Source organism: Macaca nemestrina, chromosome 6, assembly GCF_043159975.1.
Source record: "Macaca nemestrina isolate mMacNem1 chromosome 6, mMacNem.hap1, whole genome shotgun sequence".
Lineage (NCBI taxonomy): Eukaryota > Metazoa > Chordata > Mammalia > Primates > Cercopithecidae > Macaca > Macaca nemestrina.
The window spans coordinates 70,746,311-70,766,020 of NC_092130.1; the positions used below are offsets into that span (position 1 = coordinate 70,746,311).

Sequence of the window (19,710 nt, forward strand, 5' to 3'; positions counted from 1 at the left end):
AGAAAATAGCATATAAAAACATATAAAAAGCTACTCAGAATATTGCTAAAAGGTAAACACACAAATGAACTTATTAAGTAGACTGGTTCATTTAGCATTAGTGAAATTGAGTAGAAGGAATTACGAAAGATGAAAGCAGATAGGTCAAGAGTAAAAATTGGTAAAATATAAATAGGTTCTAGGAGGGTAAGGTGGGCAAAAACCAGTAAAATTAAGTAAATCAAAATGAAGAAAAAAACCAGATTCCCAAAAGAAGCAACAAAAAAGCAAAAATAACTACAGATGGGATAAATTCTTAAAATCAGAAACAATCTGAGAATATCTATAAAATTATTTTCTTAGAAAATATGAAATATTATTCATGCTCAAGAAGTAATGTAAGACCTAAAAACCTAAAAAAAAAAATTTTTTTTTAGAGTTGAGGTCTTGCCCACTCACCCAAGCTGGAGTGCAGGGGCATGATCACAGCTCATGGTAGCCTCCAATTCTTGGGCTCAAGGGATCCTCCTACCTCAGCCTCCCAAGTCACTGAGATTATAGCCATTAGCCACTGCACTTGGCAAAAAACTTAAAAGTTAATCAAAAAATTACCTTTATAAAACAAACACCAATGCCTATGTGGTTTTATAAGACAGTTATTAATGTTTAAAATGTTGCAAACTACTGTATCTAAACTACAGATTCAGAAATGTTGATGTGATCTGTTTGGCACTGTGTGTGTCTGTGTGTGTGTGTGTGTGTGTGTGTGTGTATATGTGTGTTTGTGTATGCATGCACATGTGTGCATGTCCTGGTACATTAATCTAATTAATAGCTAACATTTCAATGTAAAAATTCTAGGTATTTTACATAATATTTTGGAATTCTAGCTTGTCTTGAGTAACTGGAGGGATATCCTGACAACTCTGGTTCCAGTGGCAGCACATGGCTAGAGTGGATGTGGCTAGCCCCTTTGGATGAGGTAGTTAATTAATCCCAGTACTCATAGAAAATATACCCTTCACTTAAAGTACCTTCCTAGCCAAACCTGTAAGCATTTTAAGCCTCCTATCAGGAGGAAAAAAAAAAAAAAATCCAATGGAAATTATAAAAATTCAATTCTCCCCAAATTATCTTTAAATGTTTACATCAATTTTCATCAAAATCCAAAGAGATTACTTTTTTGATGGAGTATGAAGAATTTAACAAATTAATTCTAAAGCACTTTGGGAAAATTAAATGTTCACTCATTGAAAGAACTTTTTAATATAGTTAAGAATAATGTATCATATATTTCAAAATAACTAAAAGAGAATTCCAATGTTCCTAACACAAGAAAATGATAAATGTTTGAGGTGACAGATATCCCAATGACCCTGATTTGATTATATGTTATATGCTTATATTAAAATGCCAGATGTACCCCATAAATGTGTACAACGATTACGTATCCATAATAACTAAAAATAAAAACTAAAAACATAAAAACTAAAAACAAAAAGACGAGAGGGAACTTCAACTGTCAATTAATGAAATATATCATAAAGGCACAACAATTGCAGTCAAACAGGGAAGTCCATGAAACAGAACAAAATGCCCAGGAACTAAAGCATATTTAAATACAATAAAGATTGCACTTCAAATCACTAGAAAAGGATGGACTAATTCAACCTTGGGGAGGCAGGATGGCGCAGTGTGCAAAGGAGACAGTCTCTGGAGCTGGACAGTCTGGACCACATGGAATACCAGGCTGCCCTGTGACCCTGGACAAGTCAGTGTCCTGATGTGTAAAACAAGGATAACAATTGTACCTGTTTCACAGAATTGCTTAGAAGATTATTATCTACAATTTGTAAAGTGCTTAGAACAGGTACTAATACAGTAAGCGCTGTATAAGTGACAGCAAATAAATTAAAGAAAACAATTCATTAAAAGATAATTCGTAACTCCAGGGGATACATGGAGATCAGAAAACCTCCCATCGTAACGTATTTTTTAAAAAATCAGTTTTTTAAAAAGTGAATGGTAAAAAATGAAATTAGGAAGAAAAAAAGCACTATTTATTTGACCTCTAGATTGGAGAAAACTTTTTAAAACATGACAGCAAAAGCAATATCTGAAGAAAACAGAATAACAGATTTGAGAAGATAAATGTGTTAAAATTTTGTATATCAAACGCTTAAATATGAAAATAAAAATTTGAGAAAAAATATGAGTTAAGGAATATATATAAATACTCCTAAAAATCAGTAAGAAAAAGTATAATAGGCAAGTCACAAAAACCTTCACCTGTATGAGAATATACGCAACATTGTTACCAATGAAATATAAAAATTAAAATGAAAATTTTCAACCATCAAATTGGCCAACAGTTTCAAAAATTATATTGCTGACCAAAAAGCAAATAAATTGATATTTTCTATATGGAAGACTGAAAAATACACTGAAACAAACTTATACAGGAGTCACTTTAATTATATGCTTTAAAAAAAACTTTTAAACTATTAAGTCACTTTGACCTAGTAATTCCATTTGTGGGACAAAGTTGGAACATAAGATTTTTTTCCCCCAAGGCAGAGTCTCGCACTGTCACCCAGGCTGGAGTGCAGTGGCACTATCTTGGCTCACTATAACCCTCTGCCTCCTGGGTCCAAGCAATTCTCATGCCTGAGCCTCCTGAGTAGCTGGAATTACAGGCGTGAGCCACCATATCTGGCTAATTTGTTTGTATTTTTAGTAGAGACGGGGTTTCACCACATTGGCCAGGGTGGTCTTGAACTCTTGCCCTCAGGTGATCTGCCCATCTCGGCCTCCCAAAGTGCTGGGATTACAGCAGTGAGCACCCAGTGGAACATAGGATTTAAATGCAAAAGATTCAAATGGCTTTTTCAGAGATGAACCAAAACCAATGAACATGGTATGTGAAGAAATATTTTAAGTTTCAGATATAAAGCTAAGAATTTTCACCATCTAAAAATTCAATACTTAATTCATTGTACAATTAATTTTTAATACTACCAAATTCCAAAAAAGTTTTAAAACAAACCTTTTAACAGCATCCTTCTTCTGAATATCTATAATATCCCACCACTTTGAAAGGTAAGAGATCTCAGACCAAATAAACTTCCTCCGTGAGTCTTCTTTCAGCTTTAGGACCATGTTATTAAAAATATACTGAGTCTTGTCTCTAAAGTAGTCATTGAAAGTCTTCAACCAACCTAAATCAAGACACAAATATACCACAAAGGTCTGATTCATATGGCTGATTTCAACTCAGTCACATTCCACTGCATTACTTTGGACATCCTCAGAAGTTTCATTCATAGACATATTTTTAAATTTAACAGGTGTTTTCAATTAATGAAACTCCATTTTAGTCGTCATGAGACTCAGAAACCCACTAATATTAAAACAATGAAAACACTCTGAAAACTGCACAAATTCAGATATAAATGAGAAAAATAAGATAGATGACTGAAGGCCAAAAAGCAGTTATTTATATCTAACAATTATAGCATCTAATTCAATTTTTTATCTCTAGTTTAAGGAATTTTTTTTGAATTTTAAAAATCTAAACAGTGTTAACAAGTTGGCAGTACTGTTATCAAAATATACGATCCAAATTTTATCCTCTCATGCCACGTCTAAAATTCTTCACCCATTAAATAAGTTAAACTAAGAAAAAAGATGGCAAGTATACACTACACCTAAAAGCTTGCAGCAGACCAATAAGGTAATTACAGCATAAATATGAATACTGAGAAGTAGAATTCTGCAAAAATACAGGTATTTGTTCCCAAAAGCTGTTCATTATTCAATTCCTTAGAAGCACAAAGTAACACTAATCAAACAACAAATGCAAACGCATTAATAGGTAAAATTTTTCAAAAAGAGAATTATAGATGTTGACAGCTTGGTTCTCTGTTTTTTCCTATATTTTCCAAATATCCTGGAAATTTTATCTAAAATTAATTGCAATTTGGCTATAAGAAACATAAAATTTTTTAACACCAACAGGTCCAAACATAGCACCACAAGGCGGACTACTAAGATGGCCAAGCAAAAGCATACACAGCCACCTAATTGCACCTACTGGTGGTAGGCAAAGTAGACTCCCTAAAAAATAACCTGTTCCTATCTAAAAAACCTTATAGGGAGAAGTTTCTATATATCCCGGCTGAACTATTGGTCTATTGTTTCCAAACTTACATGTGAGAGAATTAAAAATAAGGGGCTCCAAATGGCTGTTTCTTATCTGTATATAGTTCAATTAATATGTATACTGTATTTGCTGGCAAAAAAATAAATAAAAAACAAAAGCCTGCCAGGGCAGAGAAGACAAAACTATTCTGACAATGTGAATATGAGCTTTTGAAAAGAGCACTGCAGCTATGACTTATTTGTTCCTCTTGCTTTAACTGAAATCTACTCATTCATCCTACAATTATTTACTGAGCACCTACAATGTGGCAAGTATGAAGCTATGGGACCAAACAGAAATACACTGTCAAATAGTCTTTATAGGACTTTCTTGATCTGGGGCACTTTTAACCTGGTTTGACACCGAAGAACACTTCCTGGATACTTCAGTTTTTTCCACATTTAACTAAAAAAGCCTGTGTCTATTTTTAAAACCTCAAAGATATTTCATTAAATAGTGGTCTGCAAAGAATCCCACCTAGCTTCACCAAAGTACTAACCTGGAGCACTGCCCCCAGAGCACTGAGCCAGGATCCACCTCTGGATTCCCAGGGAATAGCCCAGAAAACTCAACCAACCATTAAACAGGATGCCCTAACTCCCGGATGACCATACTAACACCACCAAGTTAAAAAACATCAAGTGCTCAGAACTGATATCATCATCAGTCTTTAATTGCCCTTTCCCATATCTGTACAATTAAACTAGGTAAAGGGGAAATAAAAAATATTCTGAACACCTAATTTGTAAAGCAGACAATTAAAACACTTACATAAACTGCTCCACATTTTAAACATATATTGGTTACCCAAAATTTCAGTTTGCACTGAATTCACCCTATGCCCTTGTTATGGACAGATCTGTGTCATATGCCGAAGTCTCACTACCTCAGAAGATGACTGCATTTGGAGACAGGTCTTTAAAGAGGTAATTAAGGTAAAATGTGGTCATGAAGATAGGCCCTAATCCTATATAACTATTGATGTGCTTATAAGAAAAGGAGATTAGAACACAGATACACAAGGAAGACCATGCAAAAACACAAGGAGAAAACAGCCATCAACAAGCCAAGGAGAAACGACCTCAAAAGAAACCAACTCTGCCAACACCTTGATCTTGGACACTAGACTCCAGAACTGTGAAAAAACAAATTTCTGTTGTTTAAGCCACTTAGTCTGGTACTTTGCTATGGCAGCCCTAGCAAACTTCTTCAGTCCTAGAACAAATCAGCATCATTACCATCCAAGAAATAAAGATTGCAATGTGGGAAGAATTTATTTTATCAAATACCAACATAATATTTAACTGAACATACTCTATCTACCTACTTATTGCAAAACTGAGCTAAATTCAAATGTACGTAAGTAAATCTATTTCTGTACCATGCTTTTATTATACACGTGCAACAAGGACCATGTAAATGAAATGGTTCTGTTAGAATTATCGTCTTTAAGATATCACATAATACCTTTTACCTAAATTTTAAGGTTCAAACTAATTCCTAATTACCTGGCTACTAGCTAAAGAACTATAAATAGTGAAATGCCTCCAAATTAATTTGATACTAAAACTCCAGTAATCTAGCATAAAAGGCAAATTTTTAAGGGTTAGTCTTTATGAAGATTGATAAGTAAAAGTTTTTTTGTGTGTTTTTTATTAATCACAACAATTTATTTTCAACAGTTATAATCTGTGATGAATGAACTAAGGCCATTTCAAAAAAGAGTTTATCATGGGAGTTTTCATAGAGGAATCACAGTGACTGATTAGTCCATTTTGCCTTCAACACTTCATTCACCCCTCAACAATCATAAGGAAAATATGGTAAAGACATTCACGTGAGCCAAAATACAAGCTCAGAGATGTCAACCTGAAAGCCTTCCATAAAACTCATACTAATATCACCACCATACAGCATAATTAATGAAGAATGAACTGAAAGATAGCCTCTTGCAACTTTCAGTACTGAGTAATATAACAGTAAATTTGCTTTTATTGTTCTTATACAATAATCAAGTATTCCCTTTTACACTGAATTGGTTCTTTCGTTTTCAAAATTACTGTAAAAACTACAATTGTATATTATCATGAGACCAACCAGAAATATAGTATTTTACAAAAAGTGGTAGGGGATGAATTTTCATGACATAAAATTATATTCCTACCTCTAGATTTAATAATCTTAGGACACTGAGTTGCAGACTGATTTACTTAAGTGGTCAATTCACAGCTTTTTTTCTTTCTGTCGAATATACTTGAAAATTGAACCAGGACTAGAACAGCATTAAGAATACATTTCAATTTATTATTTTCCATTCTACCACTATTACTACCCATAAAAAAGCTAATAGCTATTTTAAATAAGTGGGGAAATATTTAAAACAAAGAGTGCATAATTACAAGTTCCACAAAGCAAGCATAAACCCAAATTCGATACCACTATTTAATTATTTTTTTTAAGTTCTAAAATAAAAAACAGCTAATAAAGCTGGAAACTCTATTGCCTATATTCAATGTCTATGAACAATTAAGTACCTAGTAACTGTTCACAGACAAATCACAATTTATTTTTTAAATTTTGAGCTCCCAGCCATAGGTTGGAAATCTAGAGACTATGTGGAGTTCTGATGCTCTTCAGGAACATTTAGTTTTATTAGGTCCAAGGGCACATAGTAAGTACCACCATGAGGACCTGGGCAAGAGGTACCTGGCCCTGAGCCCTGGACTTTAAAAGGACCTCCCTATTCTTCTGACTACACCCCTTTCAATTGGATAAATCCACAGGACAAACTGACCCAGAGCCTGCCCTGCCCTTCTGAGTACCAGGGTCCAGAAATCTGTCTAAACAGCCCCAAACTGGAAGCCTACTGGGACTCTTGTAAGTCTTTCCCCATCAGGGCACTTAACCCTAACAAATGGGAACCTCTCTAGCCTAAACAGTGGCCAAGAGGCTGTAGTTTGTAGGGATGTAGACCTGGCACCAGGATCTCTTCAGGCAAGGTCCTTCCTGGTTTGGCACACGGCCAGGACGGGGAGGAGAAGGCAGTTGGCCTGCCCCACAGGCTAGCTCTCCCCAGAGCTACAGCAATCTAAACCTACATTTGGTCTTCCAGATCACTGAGCTACTTCTCCAGGCAAGAGGAGAAGACCTATTTTTCTTTAGCAATTTATTACTTTGATTTATAACTTTTAAATGTTTAAACACAGGGTATGTGGGCCTCTGTGTACTTTGCCCCAGATCTTGCAAATTTTAGAAGCAGGCCTGAGCACACACTGCCACTCAAACTTAATCTAGTATGTTTAAAATGCAAACATATAAAAGCAAGAGTTCAATAAGTACTTGATACGATGAATGAAAGGTATAGCCAAAAGCTCTGGGAAAAAGTACAAATGCAAATTTATTACTTCAACTAGAAATGAAACTAAAGATAAAATGATACAACACTATTAGCTTTAATATGTTCCCTCTCTGTTCTGATACCTAATAATCATTGTCCAACATTTTTAAGTTTCCAAAATATTTACATTTTAAGAGGATCTGTCAGCCCTAGGATGATTAAAACACCCATCCCTAAGAAGGCACCCCGCTCCACAAAGTACTGTTACACTGCTATGGTTTTAATTGCTATAATGATTTTTTCTTTTATTTTTATTTTTATTAATAATGATTTTTAAAGTATATTAATTCCACTCAAAAGTTAAATAAGCACCAACCTTCAGGAAAACATGAGAAGTTTTTGAAAAAAAAAATTACATCCAGATAAATAATACATTGGTAATAAACAATTAACACATGCAACTTAAGCCTTAAGATTTTTTTCCATTTCAATGTGATAAATATTCTCAAATTTTAAAATAAAGTTCATTAAAAACAGAAATATCCTTTGTTCTAATAATTTATTCTCTTTTATTAAATTTTAGATTCAAGAGGTATATTTGCAGGTTTGTTCCATGGTATATTGCATGATGTTGAGCTTCGGGCTTCTATTGATCCCATCACCCAAACAGTGAACACAGTACCCAACAGGTAGTTTTTCAACCCTTTCCCCCTTCCCTCTCTCCCTCCTTTCAGAATCCTCAGTGTCTATTGTTCTCATCTAGCATTTAAGTTATTTTCTATGAACAAATGACAAACAGGTTTCTTCCATCACTCAGTAATCCTTCAATATTCAACTGCAACTTCTAGTCATATACTTAAAGGGTAACATACAATCTTAAATGGTATTACTATTACTCAAATATGCTGCTGATTAATTTTAATTCCAACATTTCTATTGTAAGTTAAGCTTGCTTTTCCTCCCTGATCAACTGTGAAAGAGTTTTAATTAACGTTCTGATTTATTCATTCAAACACGTACCTTGCATCTAATAAGGGCAAAGCAATAAAGCAAAGCTAAATGAAAACAGATTCTACAGTGAAAATATGAACAAAATGCCATGGAAATAAAGAAATGGTAAAGTCTTACCAAAAGAAAAGAAGAAAGATTCTTAGATTAGTCATCATCTGGAGAGAGAAAAAGGGTGGTAGTTCCAAATAGAGGGAAGAGCATATGGAAAAGACAGGAAGTTGAGTATGGCTGCATTGCAGGGTACATGATGCAAACATGGTGAGAAATAAATATAAAAATAGAAGTGGGAGACAGATTATTGAAAACCTTCTAAACCATTCCTGTTTCTTACAGAGAACTTTGGAGAGAGGACGTGAGGGTTTTCTGACCTGCGCTTTCAAAAATAACTGTACTAAGAGTGTGAAGACTAAAAAGGCAAAGTAGAAGGAAAGAAACAGAAAATGAGACCACTGCAAAATTCTGTAAAAAATGGTTATGGACTGCAGTGGAAATAAACAGAGGGAAATAAGAGGTCAAGGAGACAAAATGAAGAGAACTTAGTAATCGACTAAGTTTCCAAGAGAGGGTAAGCAGACAGTCACAGATGAAGTTAAGGATTCCTGAGACCTATGAGATTCGGAAAATCTAGAAACCTGCTGATGCCTCTAAATGATTTTGAACGCAGGTTTCCAAAATAATCTAATCTGTTTTTCCCAGTTGATTCAGTGTCATTTGATAGTTTTCTAAGCATATCAGCTTTAATTCAATGATGTTGTTTGAGAAAGATCATTTTTTGAATCCATATGAAATTTTACCCCACACAAAAAAACCTATTTGCATTACTGTTAGGACAGCAGGCGTTTTGTTCATCCTGCAGCTGTATACATACAGTGTCCAACTGTGACCCCTTATTATATTGCTTTTCTAAGTGCCCCTTAGAAGACCTGCATACTTTGTTACCTCATAGCTGCAAAATTTAGGATAATTTCTAAATCTGTGCTAAAGCTTTTCCCCTCCCTTATTAATGATCCCATCTATGAGCATCTAACACTGACAATACTTCAGGCATAGTAAGTCTTCCCCAACAGAGCTTGGTTTTTTGAAATAATGAGAAAACTGTCTAAAATATAACAGACACTGTGAGAAGGAAAAGTGACTTTCTTTGGTGGGTTACTCTTAGGGTACATGACTTAGCTTTAGACAAATACTGGGCAAATTATCAAAGTTTCTAAAAGAAACCAACTTAAAGGCTGGAAAATATTGCCGAGTGTGGTGGCTCAAGTCTGTAATCCCAGCACTTTGAGAGACCAAGGCGGACGGATCACTGAGGTCAGGAGTTCAAGACCAGCCTGGCCAACATGGTGAAACGCCGTCTCTACTAAAAATACAAAAAAAATTAGCTGGGCACTGTGGCGTGTGCCTGTAATCCCAGCTACTCAGGTGGCTGAGGCAGGAGAATTGCTTGAACCTGGGAGGCAGAGGTTGCAGTGAACCAAGATTACGCCACTGCACTCCAGTCTGGGCAACAGAGCAAGACTCCATCTCAAAAAACAAAACAAAAGCTAGAAAATATTGCTTGTAAATCACTTTCTAATTGTAGAAAATGTGGTAATGAGGAAAACCACTCACCATTTCATGTACTAATGTAGTATTTAAGGACAGAGACATTCATTTCAATAAAGACAAACCAGAAAAATCAGAAGGAAAAGAAGGATAGGAGGCCGGGCGCGGTGGCTCAAGCCTGTAATCCCAGCACTTTGGGAGGCCGAGACGGGCGGATCACGAGGTCACAAGATCAAGACCATCCTAGCTAACATGGTGAAACCCCGTCTCTACTAAAAAAATACAAAAAACTAGCCGGGCGAGGTGGCGGGCGCCTGTAGTCCCAGCTACTCCGGAGGCTGAGGCAGGAGAATGGCGTGAACCCGGGAGGCGGAGCTTGCAGTGAGCTGAGATCCGGCCACTGCACTCCAGCCTGGGTGCCAGAGCGAGACTCCGTCACAAAAAAAAAAAAAAAAAAAAAAAAAAAAAAAAGAAGGATAGGAGATAGTGCAGTGAGATGTCCACTTTTGCAAGACAGTTGAAAATCTTTTTTATGATTAATAATACTAAAGTAGTTGACATTTGGCTTGGAAATACTTAAAAATACTTTCCTCCTATATGCTCAGCCTGTGGTTTCAGAATTATCCACAAAAGGCAATATATTAAAAACTGTTATAAGTCCTGGTTCTAGAAAAAGATCACTTGATTTCAAACCTAGACCTGCCATGAACAGATCACTTATGCTCTCTCCTGCCACTTCTCCCATGAAGTGAGGGTAACCACAGGACTCTGTCATAAAGTTGCTGAAAGGAGTAATGGATGTGATATATGTAAAATGCCTAGAATAGTGCACAGAACATAATAATTCCCTAAGTGCTAGTAATTATTTGTATTACCAGGGCACTGGAGAGTTTTGAAGCACCCAGGCTTGAAAGATAGACAAAGGTAACTGAAATTAGGAGAAAGAGGAGCTATTTAATGATCATCTACATTTCTCAGCAGCTGCTTAACATATGTGCTCCTCAAAGAATAAAGTCCAATGAGAGACCAAACCATCTATTCTTCCTCTAAAAAGGAATCTCAACACACATATTTTAGAGATCTCTAAAAACAGAATTCTAGATAGCCATATAGAGCCATTTAACTCTTAAGTGCTACAATTTCCTTAACAATTAAGGTTGTCAGATAAAATGCAGAGTGAAGTTGAATTTGAATTTCAGATAAACAACAAATAAATGTTTACTATAAGCATGCTGCATGTGATATTTGGGACACACACACACACACAAACTATTCATTGTTATTGAAAATTCAAGTTTAACTATTTTATATTTTTGTTTGCTAAATCTGACAACTCTATTAACAATCCAAAGTCCAGATAAATGTGTTAAATTGGCTAATGCCTACAACACAAGAAGAAAAGGAATAGAATAATTTTAACTAAGTAAAGTATCGTAAGAGGCAATAAAAAGACGTAAATGGAAAAAACACAGATTTTACAATCAGGCAACCCTGAGCTTCAATTCACCAACCTCTGAGAATGTATAATTAAATTAACTGACTTTGAACAAATTACTATACCCTAACTTAGCCTCACTGCCCTCACCTGTTAAATGTGGCTTAATTTACCACTTTTCAGGGTTAAAGAATTACACAAAGTAAAAAGTAACAAAGAGCTGTCACTCACCTGACGCGGGACAGGCAATAAATGCCAGATCGCAGTCGTTCCTCATACTATTTTAGCTCCAGAAACTAAAATTTCCCATTATGGCAGTCAAAACCAAAGAATCCACTTTATCCTGCAGTAGCTATACCAAATAAAGTACTCCCCAAACAGTGTTCACATACAACTTCTCCTTCTGATGACCGTCTCATTCTGATCAGTAAAGTTCCGTTAGCAACCAGACTTCTAAGTCTCCACCACCTTTCATCAAGTTTGTCCAACCTGCGGCCCACGAGCTGCATGTGGCCCAGGATGGCTTTGAATGAGCCTCAATATGAATTTGTAAACTTTCTTAAAATATTATGAAATTTTTTTGCGATTTTATTTTTTAGCTCATCACCTATTGTTAGTGTTAGTGTATTTTATGTGTGGCCCAAGACAATTCTTATTCCAATGTGGCCCAGGGAAGCCAAAAGATTGGACACCCCTGATAGAGACATTAGCCAACTATGGCTGACCAGAACTATTTTCAAATTCTAACTATACTTGGAAATATTTGAAAATATTACACTGATTTCCTCATGTTTTTATTCTTTTTTTACAAACTTTTTTTAAAGGATACATAATTATCATAATACTAAATGCAAACATCTGTCTCCTAATTTTATACACAAAAAAAGCTGAAAAGTCCTAATCACCCTCTGAGTCAATAAAAATTTCTGCAAAAGAATTGTAAATGCACAAAAGAAAATTATTTTCCAGTGTAACTCTTGGGCCTAGGTCTTCCTACTATTTTAGAGTCATACCACAAGGGGGATTATTTTCTAATGTTCATTTCACAAATTGCTTAACTAACAATATGCTGTCCAACCTTCCATTTAGTATACCTTATCTTCTCTCCACACACTGTGATTTCTTTGAAGTAAAATTAACCAAATAGTTCAGCAGTTTAACTAGTGGGAAGCAAAGAATTAAGACTGTAGATACAAAAGTGCTGTAATTGTGTTTTAATCAGCTTATTAAATACAACATGAACATGTATCAATCAACTAACATTTAATTTCATGGTCTACGATTCAAAACTTTCAAAAGCATAACAGTACAAAGTTATCAGCATTTACTTCACAATTCTTTTCCAATTCAGTTTGTACTCATGTAAAACACTTAAATATTTTATGACAATTGTTACATGTTTTCAGACTGTAACATAATTTGGAATTTTATTAAGATACCAACATATTGTGAAATTTACCTTTTCTTGAGGGATATTACCAACTCAGTCCAAAAAGAAAGATATCTATATACAGAAGAACACAGCAACATAAATTCACAAAGTTGGGGAACTAAATACAACAATTTTTTAAAAATCTATTTCAAATATTTCTATCCCCAATAGACAAAAATCCACCAATGAAACAAACTACTAAGCTACAGCTCGTTTTAAATTGTTGCTGCAGAAAATTCAAACAAATCTCTCTATAAATCTCATTTAGAAAGAACACTGCCTAACCTCACATTCATTTAGGAGTATTATACAAAGATTTCCCATTACAGAGTCACATTTTGACTTGGAGCGTATATGAACACATCTTTCTCTTTTTCCTCTATTAAAAAGAATGGTTTTTCATGATGTGAATAATTCAGGTTTTCACAGAATAATTTAGTTTGCCAATATTTTACTTTTGTTAAGGAATAGTGAAAATTATTAAGTCAGTGGATTCTTCTCTCTAGCATTTTGCTTGACAGCAAAAATCACTGTAGTTTTAAAAGGTTTGTTTCTGACAATTATTTTTTCCAAGTGGAGAAGGGTGTGAGAGTCAGGGTCATTAACATCTTTTACTAAGACAAAAAGATTCAGCAATAGTTACTAGGATACCGAAAGAGATTACAGTCAGGAATTCTTATTAAGGATGTCTACTCAGGAGATGACCTACTAACTAAGCAGGAATAGTCATGCAAACAACAAAAAAAAAGTCTAAAAATCAAGAGCCATCCTGCCCTCAAAGAGCTTATTACGGCCAGTTTCTAGTATACAAAATTACAAAAGAGTAATTTAAATAAGTTTTTTGTTTGTTTGTTTTAGAGTAGAAATAAGTAGCCATCAGGAAGGAGGGAACTTAAAAGAAAAGCCTAGGCCAAGGAATAAGTCAAATGTTTCATCCTAGTTTGAAGAGTCAGATTCATTAGCTCATTAACTTATTTAGCCAAACTCTTAATGACTCAGTACTATGTGCCAGTTATGATTCTAGGCATTCCCAACACAGCAGTGAATAAAACAAAGTTCTGGCCCTTAATGAGCTAACATTCTAGTGAGGAGACCAAGTAAAAGTGCTGTAAATGTTTACATCTGCGAAGACCTGCAAGTGTGGAGGTGTGTGTGTGTAGTATGAGTATGTGGCGGAGGGGCTTCGAGAAAGGTCAAAGAGGCCTTATCTTTTTGGCAATTATTCTATATGCCAAGTGTTCTGCTAGGCCACGAGGAGAGTGTGTTTAATAGGGAGCATATGTTCTTTGCCACTAGAATTTACTTTAGTGCGAGATCCAGGTAAATTGTCAGGAAAGTATTCTGGTGCCCCTTGTTAGCTGTGTAACCTGGTAACACCTTCATCGTGAATCATGGCACTAACCTTCATGGGTATGCACTAAATGTTTGTAAAACATCTGGCACTCTGCCTGGTAAACCATAGATTTTACTATTATAGTTAAAAGCCCATGTATGGAATAACAAGAAATGAGATTGGTGAGAATTAAAAATGGCAGAAAAAGGGACAGAATAAAGGTCTTTTAAAAAAATCAAGAAAAAGGAAGAAGTGGGCTTCATATGAGGAAGGCTCACAAGACATACTTAGAAGTATATTTTTAAGCCTACAAGGAAGATTATACTATGGAATCACATCACTCTCCCAATTAAGTAACAAGAATTAAACTAAATGTGATTGGCAGAAAGCGAAGAGAGAACAATTTAGATATTACAAGTGGCTCTTTCACCATTTCACTCAATAATTGAATATTCAACAGTGATTATGAGATTTATAGAGAAAAAAAATCTGCAGTGCCATAAGCTGTCTAGATCCTACATTAAGTGTGAGCACCTCACCTCACTGAGTGTGAGTCAAGTAATCAAAGATATGTGTTTTTCATATGCATCCCCTAAATGCAAATGTACTAACTAATCTGTACTCAAGTGAATAAATAGCAAAGAAATCTGGATTAGATGTAATTTTCATCACCTTTTATAATTACTTTATAACTAACCCTGGCTTAAGATGCTACTCCACCTGTATCATCTCCATTTTACAGATACACAAATCAATGTGCCCAAGGACACACAGGCAATACACAGCAGAGCCAAGATACCAGCCTCATTCTGCCTGGCTCCAAATCCCTGAAGTCTTTCCATATGCCCAGCCTTCCCTGAGTTTGGATTTAAAAGGTACAGGCTAAGATTAAGGAGAAAGACAATCTAAAATATATATGAGGAAAACATAACACCAACAGGTATTTGTAGGAAAAGATAAAGACATTAAGATCAAAGATAGGGAAATCAAGTCAGAAGCTGATGTGCAGTAATTGCTCATCACAAATTTCCAGAATATTGATTTCATACACTTTACATGTCAGTGCATACTAAATATTGAAGTAGTCTAGAAATCCAAGCATTTCAATATCTAAGCTCACATCTCACACCCAAAAGCAGCACACACACACAAAAAAATGCTTCACTAAATCATGTGTCCAGACCTAAAGTAACATGTTTTATTGTCTTAGAAATAGAAAAATAGGAATATCTGCCAATAAACTAATGGGGAAAAAATGTAAGTAGAAGATAAATGAATGTTGGAAGCAAAGAAAAAAACCTTCAAATTATTAGGTTACTAGTGCTTCTGACAGTAATCATGAAATCAAGATATTAAGAAAAGTAACACACTCCTTCAAAATAAGTCTTTAGAAATACACCCCCCACCCAACCTCCACAAAAAAAAAACGCGGCAAATAAATTATCTGTGCCTGTGTACTCAAACCAACAAAGACGTATATCAAATCCTATGTTCCATTACAATTGAAACAATTTCCCCTAATCTTGGCGGGTGAGGGGGGAGCGGGAGGGGGGAAAATCTATGGCCCCTGTAAATAAACGCCATCATATGTAGTAACAATAATGACAGCAGCTACTGTTGTGCCATACATGATTCTTTTACTTTTCACCCTACTGAAACAGATACTATTATCCTCATTTTACCAGGGGAAAAATTTGGTCTCAGAGGGACAAAGTAACTTGCCTAAAGTTGCCTAACACTGATAAATACAGAGAGCTGAGACTCACATTCGTATGTGCCTGAAACCAATCAACACCAAGGTTCTTAAACCATTTAATACTGCTTCTCTATTTTAAAGATTCAAACTTTCCCATGAGTATTCTGCCTCTTTTAAAGGTAGACTTCATAGACATGAAATAATTCTCCCATGCAATATTTTACAAAAAGTTACTAAAATCAACAATCAGTCTCTTAAAAGTATATACCGTTTTTCTCCCAAAGGCAAGCCCTTCTTTTTTGTTTATTACCATTTCATACTGCACAGATACTATCCTTGAATGGCACATAAATTGATAAAATGAGAACACTAAAACATAATGACACATAAAAGGAATACATTAATGTTAAAAGTCAGAGAATAATGTCTCAAAAATTTGAGAAGTGGCCTCTACCAGACTCTCATTGAAAGACTCTAGGCCTAAAGGAACTTAATAACCTCCTGGTTTTTTTGAGGTGCAAATAATTACCTGGGTCGTTATGGGAATGAGGCACCACAAAGACTTGAAGGGGTTCAGTGTCCCATTCATTAGATTCATAAGTAATGTCAAATCCTTGCTTCCAAACTCCACCATCTGGATTGTCAAAAGAAATTAGACTGTAAACATCCAACATCTAAAAATGTAAAAGAAAAAAAATTAAAGTTTAACCATTATTAATTTAAATTTAATGTTGGTAAATATTTGCTCAAAATTATTCACTGCTATACTATGCATATATATTTTATAAAATAAAACTATTTCGGTAGACACTAATTGAGGAGTTTAGAGTAGAAAATATTTCATCACCATTTAAAGGCTTGAAATGCTATTTGTGCTACAAAACTACCCTGATAAATAATCCCCTCCCATCTGCTTCTAATAAAAAATAAGTTCATTCTATTCCTTCTTCCCCTACTTTATTTCCAAAACAATTTAATAGAAATTTATAGAAAAAGAACCAAGAAAAAAATTTCTGATGAAATTTGATAATGACCAGATATTTCAGTATTTTCAAAAATAGTACTGAAAATGATATTTTACTTTGAGCTGTCTTTATTTTATAGTAAATCTCGTGTATATTAAAAATCTATACCTGAACAAAAATACATCTATCTATAGCTACTCTTCCATGTAGCATATGTTCTATCTACCTATTTTATCCTAGAAGTAAAACTACAACAGGGTCAACTAGGCATAATCATCTAAAAATTGAGAAAATTTTTTAAATTGAGATTTAGTTTTTATGTATCCTAATGTTTTCTAGCTTTTCAATGCAGTATTCCTGCTGGCTAATAATGTTTGGATGCAAAGGAAAAAACAGTGGGAAAAAAAATCTAAAACTTTACTTTTGTTCTTCACAGTCTCTATAATATTAAATGTGACAACACAACCAAACAACCTTTTGTAAAATTTAAATTATGTTAAAACTAGATTACAAAACTCACATCCGAATATATAAATGAGTTACAAAAAAAATTTAAAGGCCAAACAAATTACATAAAAGTCAATACAAAGTATTTTAAGGCAATAATATTTCTCTCCCTATGGAATATATGACTTTAATAAATAAAATAAAATCTTCTCAAGGATGAGCCGACAAATCTTTGGAAATGAACTGAGTAGGAGGATGTCTTAGCAGTCTCTGTTTCTTCCTTCAGTCCTGCAGCTCTCCCAGTACCCTCCTGACTTGCTCTGCCTGACTTCCATGGTTGCTCTGCAACTCCTTTCTGTCCAGCCCAGATTTAGACCACACAACAAATATATATATATATATAAAATTTTTTTTTTTTTTTTTTTTTTTTTTTTTTTTGCTGTTCCTTATCATGGATGACAACAAGGCTAGCTAGGTACTTAAGAAGCACTCAACAAAAAACTGAATAAAGTCAAACCTCACAGAAACAGCCATCCCTGTAAGCACAGGATTCTGATCCTATCAGAATCTGGCTACATTCTAGCTGATGAGGTTGCAGGTGCAAGACCTGGCTAGCTCCACTCTCCCCAGCTTCCAGCTTGGCCTGTGAGCCATGACCTCAAGATCATATCATGTTCTCTGTCCCTCAGCAGTTAGTGGAAAGTGTACATTCGAAAACAAGGCCAGAAGCCAAATAATTTTGTCAAACTTTAAAATATTCACCCCTTAGGATCCTTCCACCAAAATCCAGTTTCTGGTATAAGGCACAAGGTTAAACACAGCCTTGCTCTAATTTGCAAAGCCAGTGTAAGTGAAACACTCTGAGTTTAAGAAAGGCAGAAGGCCTTTCTGACGCTGGGTTTTTTACTCCATTGCCCTCTATAATAGCGCTGTCCAAGAGAAATATTATACAAGCCAAATTTTTAATTGTCTAGTAAAACAAAGCAGTTGAAATTAATTTTAATATTTCATTAACCCAGTATATCCAAAATATTATCTTAACACATAATCAATATATAAATGAATTAAGATATTTTGCACGCTAAGTCTGAAACACTGTGTGTGTATATTACACTTACAGCACATCTCAAGCCACATTAGTCACATTTCAAGTGCTCAGTAGCCACATGTGGATGGGGGCTTCCAAACGGGAAAGTACAGCTCTAGAATAATTCCCTTCCCTCTTGCAAAAGGATATTAAGCAAAAAAAAAAAAAAAAAAAAAAGTCTAACCTTACTTTGTACAAAATCTATAATGTACAACTGATATATGACAAGAACAGGGCTTTTCTTGTATTCTCCAATGGAAGGTTAAATAAAAAAATCTCTGGCAAAATTTAAACCTCTAAAGGTTTTCAACCATTACAGAAAATAAGACTGAAAAGCATACAAAAAGACTGTATTCACATAAGTATAAAATAGTAAGATAAACTGAGAACAACAGAATTATGGAATTTTATCACTAAACAGAACATTATGTTCATGTGACTAATCAAAGTACTTTACAAAAAGAGAAACTATAATCCAAAGAGTTTAAGCAACTTACCAAGTCAGAACAGACATCACGTCAAATCTTAAAAAGAACAAAAAAAAAGCCCAGTGATTATTAATGAATGTATACATTACCTGCACATCTGAATTGTGACTTCCACTTTGTGAAGCAAACAGACAGTCTGCAGTGTCAACTGAGAGGGATAATTGTGAGGGCAGAAGACGTGAGCCAGCACCTTGGCTGAAATTGCTTTGTGAACTTTTCGGACCATCCTCCACAGACTCACTCAAATTGATGACTGAGTCTCTAATATTTGAGATGATCTCATTATTCTCAGCCAGCAAACGCTCCAAATGGTCTATTTTTTCTTGCAACATTGAGAGCTGGCCCTACAATAAAAAAGAAAAAGGCAGCTATATGAAATACTAATATAGATCTGCTGAGGCATACACATTTTTTTTTTTTTAATTATGTGGTTGCCTACGAGGGCAGCCACTCACCCTTCACTTTCCACTTTTATAAGTGGGATCGCAGAAAGCATGAACAGCTGCCAGGGTTGAAACACCAATTTATAGCAGAAAATCTTCACGGCTGCAGTCTTTGTTTACTCATATTTTAAGACGTGCAACAGAAAGACCAAAAATATTTTGGGAAATATTTCTGTTCCCCCCAACCTCAGTCCTAAAAGATCTTTGGGTCTCTGGAATCACTAAGCACAACAGCATATTATATTCAAGTATGAAGTTTTTAATTTAAGTATAACTGACTAGAGTTACAAGGGTTCAAAAAGTATGAACTTGAA

General features: G+C 34.9%; 1 protein-coding gene across 3 annotated transcripts in view; it reads right to left on the reverse strand.

Moving 5' to 3' along the window:
* LOC105471104 (mannosidase alpha class 2A member 1) overlaps positions 1-19,710 on the reverse strand; it is a 175,574-nt gene that overhangs the window by 131,957 nt on the left and 23,907 nt on the right. For all 3 annotated transcript variants that reach the window (XM_071098627.1, XM_071098629.1, XM_071098628.1), the window contains exons 2-4: positions 19,043-19,297; positions 16,496-16,640; positions 3,026-3,197 (exon numbers count right to left, since the gene is read on the reverse strand). In XM_071098627.1, coding sequence (XP_070954728.1) covers positions 3,026-3,197; positions 16,496-16,640; positions 19,043-19,297 — 572 coding nt within the window. The remainder of the gene's footprint in view (positions 1-3,025; positions 3,198-16,495; positions 16,641-19,042; positions 19,298-19,710) is intronic.